At 38.6% G+C, this 16,247-nt stretch overlaps 2 protein-coding genes across 2 annotated transcripts; one reads left to right on the top strand and one right to left on the bottom strand.

Annotated features, from left to right (window-relative positions):
- Nucleotides 1-3,697: 3,697 nt before the first annotated feature.
- On the bottom strand, nt 3,698-7,265 carry LOC136242995 (high affinity 3',5'-cyclic-AMP phosphodiesterase 7A-like). The gene is made up of 14 exons (XM_066034508.1): nt 7,159-7,265; nt 6,874-7,107; nt 5,844-5,921; nt 5,579-5,718; nt 5,458-5,527; nt 5,258-5,353; nt 5,101-5,201; nt 4,842-4,973; nt 4,697-4,788; nt 4,566-4,647; nt 4,447-4,509; nt 4,295-4,391; nt 4,164-4,244; nt 3,698-4,115 (listed from the first exon to the last, which is right to left on the bottom strand). The coding sequence occupies exons 2-14, from the start codon at nt 7,097-7,099 to the stop codon at nt 3,952-3,954; spliced, it is 1,422 nt and encodes a 473-aa protein (XP_065890580.1). The 5' UTR covers nt 7,100-7,107; nt 7,159-7,265; the 3' UTR covers nt 3,698-3,951.
- Nucleotides 7,266-10,120: 2,855 nt separating this feature from the next.
- LOC136242979 (uncharacterized) lies at nt 10,121-16,123 on the top strand. Its single transcript, XM_066034486.1, has 4 exons — nt 10,121-10,274; nt 10,324-10,438; nt 14,706-14,912; nt 15,125-16,123. Exons 2-4 carry the CDS (start codon nt 10,357-10,359, stop codon nt 15,988-15,990), a joined length of 1,155 nt encoding a protein of 384 aa, XP_065890558.1. The 5' UTR covers nt 10,121-10,274; nt 10,324-10,356; the 3' UTR covers nt 15,991-16,123.
- Nucleotides 16,124-16,247: the final 124 nt, after the last annotated feature.

Genomic DNA, 16,247 nt, shown 5'->3' with positions numbered 1-16,247 from the left:
CAAAGGTGCACGTGGCTGTAGCTAACTCAGTACTGTATTTAATTAGATTACAAGATTGAGATACTCTAATAGAACAGTCACTGAATAGTTGAGTGTTTGACTTCACCTTATCACTTAATAGTTATCCTGGTCAAGTCTATGGCAAGTGCTCTCTTTCAGAGTTGAATATATGATGCTCAGAGCTAATTTAGTTGTATAGGTTAAACAATGGAGATGATGAAATACTACTAAAACTACTTAGCTATAAAAAAACTTGAAATTAATTTTCCATACTAAAACAACACTGGCTAAAAGTCCCTTTCGGACAATCCTGCTAAGAGTTATAATTCAAGAATACTACTTAGGCACCAATCAGCTATACAGGCATAATTATGAGCATAATAGATCAAGCACAATGCTAGCATATTAATATAGAGACAATAATTATGTCATACTGTGTAATCATGGCTCATATAGGCTTGTAATGGATTGACATGCTCTAATAGAACAGTCAGTATACTAGAGACATATTAGTTTCGAACACAAGCTTAAAGTTATCATTACGGAATAAGCCACAAATATTGAGGACAATAGAAGCCACATAATAGATTCCCCTAATACTCCCAACAGCAATGAATAGGTCTAGTTCTGGATTATATATGGTACACAAGAGTGTAGCAGCTCAAAATTTAAAGTGAAGGGGCTGCACGGGGATAAGAAGGATGCTAACTGGTTGATGCAGCTTGTATAATATATATACACGAAGCATGTGAGGCATGTCTCCCATATAGTTGGGTCAGGGGGCATGCCCCCACAGGATTATATTAGCCTCGCTGAGATTGGATTTGATAACAGTTAAATTTTTGACTTCTCCATTGTTAAAGTCACTGTTAGTAGGGGATAAGTCCCCTCTATAATATGCTCATGATTGTACTTTACAACACCAAACAATGCATCAAGATTATTGTGGTGTGCACATTACTGCACAAGATAGGATGGTGTTGAGGGACACATGACTGCCATCTACCCAAGGCTTGTTACTGATTACTTAAACAGGACAGGAGAGTTTAGAGCATTGTAGCTAACAGGGACATGGAGGGTGCAATTGTTATTATTCCACTGCTCTACCTGGATATGTACAGATCAGACTGAGGTAATTACCAATAAAATTACTTAGATACGAATAGTCATAAAATATTCAAGATGGTACACACATACAGGGGTAGCTCCAGGTGAGGTTTCCGAAAACCGGTCATGTTTAGATCGAGATACTCTAATAGAGCAGTCAGTCATTATAGCAGTCACAGTATTCAGAGAAGTAGTGTAGCAAACTATGAAATTGCGAATAAAGATTTTTATGTGCTTTATCAGTGTAGGCCTTTTTCTTTTTTTTTGGTCTTCACCTAAAATCTAGCTGTGCTTTTGATCAGAAACCAGTCACCAAAAACCCTGGAGCCGCCTATGATATATATGCACAGATGAAAATTTTAAGGAGACATAACCCTGCTGCTGTTTAAAGTGCTAAAAGTGGTCCTCTACCTATTGGCCATCTATTGCTAGCTATATAGTTATTCTAACATCAATCAACATTAAAGTAGTGTATACAGTTTGTTTATCTTGTCTATGCAGAAACTATACTATCACACACTGAGCCTCATGATATTACCACCTGGTGATTGTATTAGATAAACATTTTGACTATCAATTGTTACACCATTCATGTGACTGGGCTGCTGCCGGGGAAACACATGGTTCCCTTTCATTTACTATGTAGCATTAATTGGGATTCTAGAAGTCATAATATGATATAACCATTATAGTTGTGCATGAATATAATTATATTGTGTGTACACCACCTGACAGGTAGCACAATTTCCTTTAATTAAATAGCATTAACCCTGCATGTTCATTATTTTACTATACGTACTTAAAAGATGGTATAGGGATCATGTACTATAAAGCATGCATGCTACACAGCAACGTAGGACTTTAAACCTTGGATCCCAATGCATTAACTTTTTGAGTGCTGCGTGCACATAACACAGGTACATTTGTTCATTCTTTACAGCATGTTGAAGGCACTGTGTAGGGGAAAGACTCACTGTAAAGTTGAGCTACACTCCTATCAAAACTACAAACAACTTGTTTCCTTAGAGTTAGTGATCATGTGGAATCTGCTTGGCGTCAGCCTTCTACTAGCATCTCATAGCCAGTTTGCACCTGTGTGGTAGTAATACACAATATTACAATTGTCTTAGCTACATACCACAGCAGTTCTACAGTATAATTTACCTGCAGCTCACATCATTTGTAAGTTATTTTAGATAATTGTAATTAGATAGCTAGTTAGTTAACTGCATAGTCTACCAGAGCTGGTGTCTGGTAGACCCTCAGAAATGTATGTCCCTTGCAAGCCAAAGTTTTCTTTATGTGCAGCTGTACCACAATTCTGTAAAGCAATATATTATTATTTCAATTACAGTTGCAGGATATCATAAGATTTTTGAAAGTGACATTACTAGAAGTGTACGATGACAAATTTAGACTTATCTCGATATTTCCTTTTGAACTTGTCTTGATTATCTAAAATATCTAGATAATTGAAACAAATAATTTTTTTAGTTAACTGCCAATAATGTAATCAGTAAAGTGAGCAAATTACAATTTGAAGAGTATATAAAAAGTGAAAAGTATTAGTTTTAATACTGTTCCCAAAGTGGTGGGAGAGTTGGAGGTGTCTACACCATCAGATATTCTTTGGTATACAAGTAATTTACGGAAGTTTATTATTATCTCCTATCATCCTTATCTTGATAAGTCTTATGATATCTCGATAATCGGATATATCTAGATAATTGCACACCTCTAGACATTATCATGCCCGGCTGGTCATAGCCGGTACCAATAGTAATATGATATAGCCATTATAATTGTGCATGAATGACAGGCCAAAAATCATTATTTGTTCGCCAGTGAGCACATTTTCCTTCATGATATCAACCCTATGTCATCTGATGTCGTGATTTCCTTATCTGATCTTTTGTAGTAGTAGCCAGTTGAGTCTTCCTGTACATTAATTTTGTGTGCTAGTTTATGAACTTGTTTGGCAAGATCAAATTTTGTGTGCTAGTTTATGAACTTGTTTGGCAAGATCATAGACCAGTATACAAGACTAGTAGATGGTACTAGTACTGTAGCCATGGACGTCTTACTTGTCACTGAGTTGATGTCAGGCAGGAAGAAGTGACTTCCTGTTAGTGAAGCTCAACATGCCTCATTGAAAATGATAAAAATAGTGTTCTCAATATTAGTATGGCTTTCCTTAAGCTTGTCAAGAGGAAATGGTATTATGATAAGTAGCATAGTTATTTCACTGCAGCTAGATATTGTGGGAGTCCTTCATTACTTCAGGAAGAGAATAAATTATCACTGAAGCCAGGACAGTTGTCCATGATCTCATTTGTACTAGTGTACACACATTTAGACCCCTGAAATCAGGTTACTTCACTCTTGATAATCAGGACACTTGTCCCATTTATATTAGGGCACATCAATGATCATGGCACCATGAACAACCTTGTTCACTATATATTACCACCAACCCTAAGGGAAGCCTTAGTAACATTCAAATTAACTGGCTGCTTAGCATACAGTGGGAAGCCACACAGAGAAAATGATTTGCTAATGAAACACAATGGTTTATCACCGTGACAATAACTAAGCAACTGGAACAGTTTTTTTTTGCAAATAAATTAACATGATTGTCTTTCCAGAAAACACAGCAAATGTACAAGACATTAATGATAAAAGTGTACACACTTGGTTACACATAATTTGCTGCTGTAAATTAAAAACACAACACACACAATACCAGCCACACAACAATATTATACAGATTTGTCTGTAGAACAAATAAGTGAACATTTTACTACCCCTGTTGACAGTGGTAAAATAATGATTTATAGCATTGTATTAGGAGCAGCTGTCATCTGACTCGGTCTCAGACTCCTTCGGACACAATTCAGACCAGCATAACTTATTAGTGGCAAGAGTGCGGCATATTGTATTGCTCAGTTCATTATCATAATGGTTCTTCCACATGTTGAACAATGGCTCAACAACAAATCCAATGAATCCTACATGAACAAGATGGTAACTCCCAATTGAAGGAATGGTAATTGTACCTTTTTGAGACTCTGGGATGTTAATGGTATGGCGGTCACACAGGAAACTGATTGGAAGAGACAGTTCACGTTCACTGTCACCTATAGAGATTGTGTATTGATTGTCCTTCCTGACTATTTCTTGGTCTCACCTTGCCTGAAGAACTCCTCCATTACGGCCCTGCTCCATTTTTCACATGTGCTCCACTGTCTTGTTGGATTACTGATGTCAGCACACTTGAGAGCAATCTAAAGCAACACACACACATACTAACAACCCTCGTACATGTTACCACAAACACACCTTCAACATACACATTCTGTTACTGGTCACATCAAGATTGAGACTGTCAACTGCTTTCCTTTGCTGCAATAGCACACACAATGATAATACCATTATCACTACTAAATGGTGTACTATACCTCAAACTCAATGACATATTCTTTATGTCTGGTCATATCAGTAGCCAGCACTAAATCCTGCATGATCTGCATGATCTGTTCCCTGTAGTGAGTGACATGTGACATAGAGTAGGGAAGAGGGTGACACTCACTTGTCAGGGGGTGAAAAATGATCAAGGATTCTTGACTGAGCAATGATGGCCTTGGCAGTACAACAATGATGATGTTCAAGGGTAGATGAATTCTGGTGATGGTATAATACTAAAAATGTCCCTCTCTTTCTCCATAAACACTTACCCCATGAAGAATAGCTAGGTAGCTACATGAGTTGACCAAGTAACACTGGTTCACTCCAGGGTGATCAACATCATGCAAGATAGCAGCTATGAATGCTGCTAAGAGCTCTAGTGGTGTCAGCTTGCTGTAGATCTACAATAGGATATGGTATTCCATGCCTTATATGACCATGACTTGTGGGATATCATGTTAGCATAATAGAAATGTAACACGATACTACATGTGTTAATAGTAATGACAACATAGCAGGCTACCATACCTCCTTCGTACTGATCAGACAGTTTAATGCCTGAGTGACATCTGTAGCATGAGTACCATTATGATAAGGGTTTTCCCCATGATAACTCTGCTCTGCCAAACCTGTAATGGTTGAATAGTTTAGCCCTTGTATATTAGAGTATGTCTGTAGGACTTACTTAGGAATCTCATCACTTTAAAATGGTCAAGACGCAGATTGGCAAACAAGTTGTGCTTTTGAAAAAGTCGCAGTCCAAGATGATAAAGAGGACGACCTATACAAGATAGAGAGAAAATGTTTACTATTTGTAAACACTATACCACACTTCACTACATACACACAGGCATGCGTGCACACACATACACACTACTTTCATACCTTCACACAATCTCCCAAAGGCAAACAGATCAAAATTCCAACAATCCAAAAATCGTGTAACATTACAATTCTGTTACAACACATTGTTTACAACATTTGCTATACTATACTACAACCTCACCTCAATCATTACTGGGTCCAATCCAACAGTATTGATAATGGAGTCTTTCAACATCTTCCTGTACATCACACTGGGTGGTAACTTCTCCTGAACTGAACCACGGCGATATGCATAGGATGGTAGAGCTATGTCATTAGCCACTGTAATTGGGAAGGAAAATCTTTTTAATAGCATGTGTAGTGCATGTATACTTGTTCATAGCTGTATGTGTGTATTGTAGTATACACATTTGTGTGTCCATGTGTACAACAAGAGTAGAACTCACAGATATTGGAGGGGACCTCAGGAAGATCATCAGACTCAGTGAAATCAGATTCCCTCCCTTGTTTGCTCAGGGCATCACCTGTAACCACACCCAAATATCAACAACACATACACATAAGCACCACTTATCATTACAGTACCTCTTGACATTGTTCTAAGCTCTTTAACACATTTTGGGTAAATTAATTACCATGGAAACAACAGTGATAAAAAAGAAAAGCCTTTTAATAACCTAATCACTACCTTATACTCCCACAAAAATTATTACAAGAAGCAGTAGATTTATACACAGGCTGCCACTACTACTATTAGACTGCCACTACTACTATTAGACTGCCACTACTACTATTAGACTGCCACTACTACTATTAGACTGCCACTACTACTATTAGGCTGCCACTACTACTATTAGACTGCCACTACTACTATTAGACTGCCACTACTACTATTACATTCCTAAACTATAACAAACAAAGCAAGACACACAGTAGACATCCAGTAACATGATTATTATCATTTACCCACTTTGTAACATCACTGCAAGGCTCTTCTCCATGTCCAAAACTCAAAATGATAAAAGTAATAAAAAGGGCAAATTACACATTACAAAAGCAAATGTAGCTAGCAGACATCAAACGCGAGTCAACAAATGGTAAACACGCTTTCACCACTGGTCAACATACCACAGGTAGGCAGGTGTCAACCTCCTTTCACTTGTTTGCTTGTACCATTGTTTATGGATTAATAACCAGCTGCTACGTAAACCATCAAGTATGTCTAGGGCGCCTAGTAGCGCTAATTGAAACACTTTACACGCGCTAAAAACAGTACCATAAACTCGATCTGCCTTGAACATACACAAACAATACAGCAGGAAATGTACAAAAAGAATTTTAATAATAAATTATTCAGCCACCACAATATATAAATATATATTAGTGGGTAAGATACACCTCAGTGAAAAATAATTCACACTATCAAATATATCATTTTCACATCATAAACACGTAAAGCGCTTCAACGTCACTCACCCAAGTTACGAATGTACACGGCGATAACGTCGGTTTTCTCATAACACACGCCTCCTCTTCGTTTGTATCTGGGTCTCCTTATCGGTGGACTTCCATTTTGTACATTTGATACTCCGCTGACGCCTCCTCTTCTCCTCAACGCGTACGGTGGTATCTTCTTGTCAAGCGGTAAACGAGGAAGAAAGTCCGGTTCGGCGTCACGATGTGTTATTGCACGATTACCCATCTCTGTTTCTACTTAAACACTGAAGTGCTTCACAGTGTCACACTGGCTATTTGTACTACCTGAGTAGTGTCGGGTAATTTTAGGGCCTCCTGTGCTTGTACGACTTCATGGCCTTTGCTTGCATCACGCTACTGCTGTTCTCATGGCAACAAACACGATACGTCACAATTATTATGTAACACAAATGCACAATGATAGCGCACATTTGACCTTATCTGCCTACTATCATAACAAGCAAATTTAATAATTGAACTGTTTATACAATGCCCGCTCCATGCTCCAGTAGCTAAAAAAAACTATTTTTTACAACTCGCCCAAACCTGAGACTGGGGGGGTAGCTAGTAGCTACACATAAACAAAATTTTCTTTGTGTTTGAATTACATATTTTGTATTTTGTGCTCTATATTGTCACGATTGTTGTGTAGCAATATGCCACTGAAGGGAATAATTGGAGGGATTTTAGGGGAGTGTGGGAGCATATTTACCTAGTTCAGTGAAACATAGCTAATTGTGGTGAGATTGAATCTGGAAGCAATTTGACTTGGATATAAGTGATTGAGATCTGGAACTAGGAAATAGCAAACAAACTGACAGTGACGTACAAGTCAATTCTTTATTGTTTTATAAGATTTTAAGGCAATTTTTTTATATCAATAGTGAACTGTGAAAATGACTGTGAAAATGACTGTGAAAATGACTAGCTAACTATAAGTTGCAATTTTTAAATTAGTGGACCATAAGCGGAAAATTTTTGAAAATGGCAATCTCAAGACTGGATCTTGAGGTACTTTTGTCAAATCCCTGTAAACATGTGCAGCACATGTATGTAATTTTTGACTTTATTCTTTTCTGTGGTGCAGCTCAGTGCTATTTAGTCTGATTATTACAACTAGCCAAATCCTAGCCAAAAGTCATCTACAACTAGCTTTTTGGCCACAACTAGCCCCTTTTTTTAGCCCCTGCCATGCTCACACCTACTTCACCAACCAATTAGGATGGCTGCTAGCTAGCTACACTGACTAACTTTGTAGTTAGATTATAGTAACCTTAACACCATCTAAAGTGTAGTTATAGCTACCATTATTTTTGCTGTAACAAAGAGGTTTCCCCCCTGAGAGGGCATCTCAGACTCAGTGTCAACATGTTAATTAGCTAAACCTTATCTAATTTCAGTCTCTCTGCACCACTGAGCAAGTAGCCGGCCAGCCCTCCTAATTTGGGTCACTGTATGGTTATAGTTATACAGAGTATGCACATTAGCCCGCAAGGACTTGGTGCTCAGCTAAATTCCAGCTAGCTAAGACTGATCAGCATGTCAGCTTTTGTACAGTAGAAGATTGGGTAGCTAGCTAGCAGCTATTATATCATGCTGAGTATTTAGCTATATAGCTAGCTACATAGCCGAGTCTTACTGCAGCCCTGCCATATCAAGGAGTTAGAAATGACTGAATCAACTGATTGCTCTATTATATGTCAGCAACCATGCATGACAGGATGCCAAAGATGTCATTATGAGTCATCACCACATTTGTGTCATGATATAGCTATCAACTTTACTGAAGAATGGCTACACTTACCATACAACAGAAGTTTGTCTGATATACTCTTTAGACTGATAACATGCAAGCAGAGTTGGGGAAGTTACTTCATGAAAGTAATATATTACATATTACTGTTATATCAGTATAATATATTACAGTTACATATTAGTAATAGCTACTTAGAATAAAGAGTAACTTAATAATATTACATATTAAGTTACTAACTAAATAATATTACATATTAAGTTAATAATATTAGCTACAAATATTAAGTTATTAATGCTAAGTTACTTTTTTTATTAAGACAGCTAAGTTAACATATAATAAACCACATGCAGTCACGTGATGCACATCAGTCACGCGTACGTGCAACACCTGAACACCATTATAGAAGAAAAGTTAAGGTGATTAATTAATAGTGGAATGGATAATTGGCAGTAAAATCCATTTATAATGCGTTACTTGTTCATCTTTACTCGTAGTATCACTCGTTACATCGCGGTAAAGTTACTCGTTACTTTTCGCTTCCAGCTACTCGTTACGTAATAATATAATTTCTTTCGTTACTAGTAACGAATTATAGTTTCCAAAAGTAACTTAAAGTTATATTACTACATTTCCAAAAGTAACGCGTTATATTACTATTACTCAGAATCGTGAATTGTAATATATATATTACGTAACGCGTTATATTACGTACGCGTTACCCCATCTCTGCATGCAAGTAATGGCTGCACTAATTTTCTGGCTTGGGTTTCATGACTAACATAAAAGCTCATCAGCAGCAGCCCATCATGGATAGTTACAACATTGACTACCGGTATCATGACATCCATATATGGAGGTTGTAATGAGCAGCATTTCAACCTCATACAGTCAACACATAGCTAGTTCTGGCAGTGTCACAGTTGAGAAAAGTTTTTTTTTTTTTTAAATTCCGGCCCTAATGGCACTCCCATCCTCCCCAATCTCTAGCTTGAGGTAAACCTAATTTAATTTATAAATGACAAAAAGCAGAAAAAAGCAGCTAAACCTACAGAGCCTACACAGACCTACAAAAACACCGCTTGAGAAAAGTTGCTTAGCTACTAAACTATTTTTGTAGTGGCCTGGCTATCCCAGCCCTCTTGAACCTAGCTGCTATACAATATAGCTGCCTGCATGAAGCATTGAGATGAGGTGTGGGTTGGCAATGGAATGACCTATCACTTCTGATTGTGATGCAGTAGCTAATGAAGTAAAAAAAAAAAATTTAAGTGCTGCTGTGCAAGTCTGTGGTTGTTGACAGAGCAGCTAGCTCATGACACCATAGGATGACACTCCCAGCATGTGTGGCAAGATATAGCACCAATTATGGAAAACATAATTTTTGAGCTTCTATGATAATTGCCTCTCATCATCGGTCAACAGCTAATGCTATGACGTCACATGACGTTTAGACACTATAAGGTGCCAACAGATACCGTGACGATGTTCCAGTAGCAAAAGCACTTTGAAATCAGAGAAAAAATAACTAATAAAACAAAAATTACCCAGTAATTGCCGAGGTTGGATTGGACGGGAAAGGCCCTACTACAGTACGCGTATTCTAATTAAGTCTCACCTTAGAGGAGGGTTGACCCGCACCCGGCTCGTGAGTATGTGCACACGTGTTATAGTGTTATAACTGCTGTTCACAACAGGTAGCATAGCTGGACTATTAAACAAGAGTTACAATGACTAGCAGTGAGCAAACTGGTATTCTAAAGGTTGCCTATATTGGTGCAGGTAGAGTTAACTTTGGAGGAGCTGCAGGAGGTAAGCGGATATCCCTGTGTGCAGGTAGCATCATACCAGTCTACCATGTCCAAATGTAGTAACAATGTCCTAGTGGATAGATGGCTTTTCCCTGCCAGTGGGTACCCTGCCATGAGGGCTAGTCAGGATTTTTTCAAACCCCTTCGGTGTATTCACTTTAGTCAATGATTTTCGCTTATTAGCTTGTGGTAAGCACCTCGTACATGCTTTGCCTTCACCCCATTGCCTAACTGGTAAAGCAAAGATGAGGACTAATGTGTGGCATAATATCAGATAGGTGCACAACTACCCAGTAATGAACAATTTACACTGCTAAGAAGCAATGATTACTAGCTGTTAAAATGGTATAGAACAAATGGTAATAGCCACAGTATTAATACTGCAACCTCATTGAGAAATTCAGGGTAGGCCTAAAATTATTTCTGAATGATAAAATGTGACCTGAAATTTTGTGTATTTCAAGCAATAAAGTTGATGATAATTGAACCATCACATTACATGTAGCAAAAGTTTGCAGCTAGGATGAAGTGGAATATATTTTTGAAAGTTGAAATATGCACCATTTTGTTGCCCACCCCTCGAATTGCATATTAACAATTATACAGGGCCAAGTTGTGTGTGCAAGGTGCAGTAATCTCTTTCTAGAATGGTTATTCCATAAGAGAAAAGTGTACTTCTGTATGTGCATGGCCTGAAACAAGCAAGCCATCACCATAAAGCACCTTGTACTAACAGAAATCCATGACAGGGGCAGATCCATGAGCTGGCAAGGGGCAAGTTGTAGGTGGTTGGGGAGAGAAGATTCTCTTAGTTGCTGTATTTTTGAAGCAGCAAATAATCACCTCTTAGTAGTGTCTTACTGTTAATTTTTTAAAAAGCTATATAAAAGGCTATGAATGTCTTAAAACACCAGCAACACAATAATTATTTTTAGAGGCACTTGTACACATGAAGGTGCTGGGTGATATTTTTGACGGCTGTGGTTTCAGATGAGTTTGCAATTAATGGTAGCAATATTCATGAGCTACGTAGATTGATTTTGGCCTCCACCCTTTACAACAAACAGGAACTCTCTGGGATGGGTGTAGCATTAACCCTTCGGAACGAATACTTCCTTTGCACTTGACGCAATGGCACTGAACTGACAGTCAACTGTGATTATGCAGTATAGCATGCTGTGTCATAGAGTTATAATAGGTGACAACCCTGTCATGCTATATTGTAGACAGGATGGTGTCTACATTACTCAAACTGCACACACACACACACACACACACACACACACACACACACACACACACACACACACACACACACACACACACACACACACACACACACACACACACACACACAACATACACACACAAGCAAAGCAAAGCCTTTAGCTACTGTGCTAGTATGGTCACGCCTACACAGTGAACCAGCACTGGGACACCTGTATGCTATTCAGGTGCTAGGAGTCAGTGCAGGCAAATCCTCCTGGGGCAGGACTAGTAACCCGCAGGAGGCTGTACCATGTCCCACAGGTGAAGGTGTGGGCACCCAAAGTCCCACAAGGACCTTCGCCCGTTGTGTGAGACATGGACAGTTGGGCATTTGCTTCCCCAGTTCATGCCAGGTACCCATTGGTGTTACAGCTGGGTGAGCTGCTTTCCCAGTTGACGCCAGGCAACCAGGTCCCCATTTAAACAGCTGTGTAGACTGGAGAAATGTGAGCATTGGACTGGAGCAATATGTGTGTGTGTATGTGTGTGTGTGTGTCTAATGCACACACCCAGCTGTCAATCTGAAGGAAATGAACTTAAGTAGAACTAAATGGCTTACTCCAAGAACATTTACAGTATGCAACTTCAGTGACATGATGACGTATGAAGAGTTCATAATATGTGACCGAATCTGTAAGAATCCCACAGTATAGAGTGCAATAAACACAATGAGTGAATTGTTTACAAAATCTGAGCTCTTCTTTCATGATGAAGGAAGGTGCTAATCTTGGTAGCATTTGATCGTGATCCTCAAAGCAAGAGGAGTTTGAAAATCTTGGTTTTGTGTTAGCACTCCCAAGGAGACGGATGATATGAACATTAGTCTGCCTCACATTGGACGAATGGTTTGCTATCATGTTTTTGACTTTTCCCTGGTCGCATGAAGGACCTGGAAAACAAAACTTACCCAGCAATGGGTTTACCTGCTCATGGAGAACCTGATGGTGTAAGTTGCATCTTGGTAGAGGACCACATTTATAAGTTATGACTAAGGGCCTGTAGTTTATTAGGGCCTGTAGTAATTTATTTTCCATATTGTCACTGTACAAGTTGATTTTCTGTTGTTGCCACTTTGTAGTGCTGTAATTTGGCTTCTCGAGCTGAAACTTTGGTTGACCATTCCTTTGGCTATCTAGATGAATAAAATAGAATTCGAAAAAATGTGCTAGCATGTGGGGTTCTGCAGATCTGGTCATACATTAAGAAATGGACTCTTGGATATGTGAATCTGCTCACAAGCCCATCACAATTGCTATGTTATTGTGATGTTATCATCGTCATATTAAAACAGTCATACCTTACGATAACTTCAACTGTCACTATCATAGTTCTCGTGTAGGCTACTGTATATCAATCACAGTCATGGCATATGCTTGTGAGAAAGCCAGAAGGTCTCAAAGCCACCATTTTGACAAGTACTACTTGCTTTGTTACATGAAACTGCTCGTAACCAAGAGTTCCTGAGCTCTTGCTTCACTATCGAGACAAAACACGATAGTGTGATATAATAGTTTAGTAGTGAAACACTTATCATGAGTTGGTGCTCCATTATACACTGCACACATGTCCTTCACAGACACAAAGAAGTGAGGTGTTTATGATTCACAATCCTTGATCTACAACACCACACAAGTTTTTAGTTACCAAACAGAATCACCATACTGGTGAATACAGTCTAGTCCTGATGTCTCCACTGTACAAAATTAGAGGGTATTTACCCACCCTTTACCTGTGACCACTCCTCATATTGCCTGTGGCATTCACTGGGGACCAGTGTCCATCAGCAGTTATATTGCTGGGGACCAGTGTCTATCAGCAGTGATATTGCTCACACTGCATATCGCCTCTTGTGGTTGGCTGCACTCTTGAATATTTTGACTAGCAGTTCTAGGGATTGAGTTTGTTTTGTAGTACACCACCTAACTGCAAACATGTATACACACACACACACACACACACACACACACACACACACACACACACACACACACACACACACACACACACACAACTATATGCGCAAGCACTTTAGTACATTTTTACAATAATACCTGTCTTAGTATGAATATGGAATCAGTGTGTGGTTTCACCCAAATATAGCTGATTACTCGTAAAACCATAAAATGTTGAATCATGATACTGCATAATATACTAATGGTCCATTCATATAAAGAAATAGCTTAATTAATGCTTGTGTGTATTATGGACTAATGTTTTGTGTGGTTTTCAAATTAATTGATTGGATTATTAAACATTTTTTTCTGTATAGTGAACCTGTCTATGCCAGTCACTTTTGGACCAAAGTTTCTTATTAAGTAGCTGACTTCATGATTACTTTGTATGTAGCTAACACTTTACTAGTATTGGTAGGTGTCATACAGCTGAGTACTCAGAATTGTTCTATCAAGAGAATATATGCACTCTTGGTTTTCACATCCCACTATTAGATCATGCAGATCTGTTGTTAGCTGATATTGTTGACAAGTATTTGAACTAGGCTGAGTGGTAGTGAATGTCCAAACAACCAAACTACCACCAACCATGCTCTGCATCAGTTGCAATATAGCTGCATGGTGAGTTGACTCTGAATGGACTGGATAACAAAATAATACAACAAAGATTAGTGTCTGCTTGCATGTCTTTACGTGGCATTGTGCAACCAGAGACAATTGCAAGTCCATATGTACAGAGAAACACCTCAAATTGAACACCTCACTAATAAGGACACTTTTCGGTGGTCCCATTTGTATTAGTGTACATCCCTGAAATCAGGACATCTCATTTATAAGACTGCGGTTACACAGTGTTAAGTAATGCATCAATGCATGTCAGTAACATCAAGCAGTTTATTAGCTCTACAGTTGATGGATACTTGTAGAACAAGCCCTGGAAGCTTTAGCTGGATTATATCATTTACCTGCAAATTAAACCATTGTTAATGCAAATAATGTTTATGAAATGATTACTTCTATACTGATATTCTCATTCATGTCCTCCAGGTCCATGGGACCACTCTAAGCGACTGGAGCAGTTAGGAGGTGTGGAGTTTGTGGCTATTGTTGATCCTCTAGTGGAGAAGGTACGAGATGTGTTGGAGAAGAAGATGGCTGGAGCTTATGCTCACCTTTACACCAACTGTAAAGTACTAACTGATTACAGAGAGCTATTGTCCATGGGAGATAACAAACCTGATGCTGCTTTAGTTGGTGAGATTATACTGCTAAGTCATGAAGACAATTTTATTGTATTTTCAAATTGCTTATTAGCTAATGGATTGTCCTCCACAATTGTAATTTAATATTTTATTTTAATGAATAGAAAAATTTTTTAGATGTTTAGTTCTAATTGTACATGATGATGTAATGATGAAATCATTCTGTGTGATGTAATGATGACATAATTTTTTTATCCATTTTAGGAGTTCCTCCATTTTGTCATGCTTCATACAAGAATGATATAGAACTACAACTAGTTAAAGCTGGTGTTCATGTGTTCGTAGAAAAGCCTATATCTGTCCAACCTCCAGAGGAAATACAACCTTATGTCAAGGAAGTATCTAGGACAGCTAAGGAGCAAGGAGTGATTATGTCTGTTGGCTACATGTTCCGATATCATGATGCTATTAATAAGATGAAGGAGATTATCACTGAACATGGCAGGCCATTAATGAATATTGACATGGCATATAACTGTGCGTATGTCAGCTCTACTCGTGCTTACATATGGAATATTCACGAGTCTGGTGGACCCATTATTGAGCAGGCAACACATTTCTGTGACCTTTTACGTTACTTTGGAGGAGAAGTAGATTATTCTCAACTGACTAGCCTTGTGGTGCCAGCCAGTGATGATCCAACCAACCCTGGCTACCTCAGCTCATTGTCTCCATTATTGAAGGAAGGGGATATCCCTCAAAGCAGTCGTTCTCCTAGACTCACTCATGCTCAGTGGAAATTCAAAACAGGAACTGTTGGTAGTTTAACACATTCATATAGTATTCATGGGGAAAAGTACATCACTAATATTGAGATATGGGCTGATGGACTGAGGATGAAGTTAGAGAACCTCTACTATCCAGAGTGCAGGCTTAAGATACGAAGAGGCTACACAGATGAAGAACAAGAATTTGTGTTTCCCACTGCCGATCCTTACCATGGAGAAGTGGAGGTGTTCCTGAAGGCTGTACGTGATAAGGACAGTAACATAATCAGGTCGTCTTATGAAGATGCCTTCAAAACATATCAACTCACCTGGGCTATCCGTAGGACTGGCACTGGTACTTGAATAGTGACTGAGATGTTGTAAGCATAGATTTTTTTATGGAGTATGACATCCAACAGCTGATATTATATTATATAACTTTCATAGGTGTTTGGACAACTATAATAGCTTGACAATACTGTCTCGTCACACATGATGCATGGATTTATTATACAAGAAACAGTTGCATGCAAGGGCCCTTCTCATACTAACTATTAACTGGATATCCTATGTGATTGTCTCACTGCAGGCCAGCCTGCATTTTTATTGTCATTTGCAGT

Source organism: Dysidea avara, chromosome 13 (assembly GCF_963678975.1).
Source record: "Dysidea avara chromosome 13, odDysAvar1.4, whole genome shotgun sequence".
In the NCBI taxonomy this organism is placed as follows: domain Eukaryota; kingdom Metazoa; phylum Porifera; class Demospongiae; order Dictyoceratida; family Dysideidae; genus Dysidea; species Dysidea avara.
This window is presented reverse-complemented; position numbering and strand designations above follow the sequence as displayed.

Coding starts and splice junctions, on each gene's coding strand:
- LOC136242995 (XM_066034508.1), bottom strand. CDS start 7,099: ATGGGTAATCGTGCAATAACACATCGTGACGCCGAACCGGACTTTCTT. Junction 4,974..5,100: donor GTCTGATCAGTACGAAGGAG/GTATGGTAGCCT, acceptor ATCCTATTGTAG/ATCTACAGCAAGCTGACACC. Junction 4,789..4,841: donor ACCTAGCTATTCTTCATGGG/GTAAGTGTTTAT, acceptor TACCATCACCAG/AATTCATCTACCCTTGAACA.
- LOC136242979 (XM_066034486.1), top strand. CDS start 10,357: ATGACTAGCAGTGAGCAAACTGGTATTCTAAAGGTTGCCTATATTGGT. Junction 10,439..14,705: donor CTTTGGAGGAGCTGCAGGAG/GTAAGCGGATAT, acceptor CATGTCCTCCAG/GTCCATGGGACCACTCTAAG. Junction 14,913..15,124: donor ACCTGATGCTGCTTTAGTTG/GTGAGATTATAC, acceptor TATCCATTTTAG/GAGTTCCTCCATTTTGTCAT.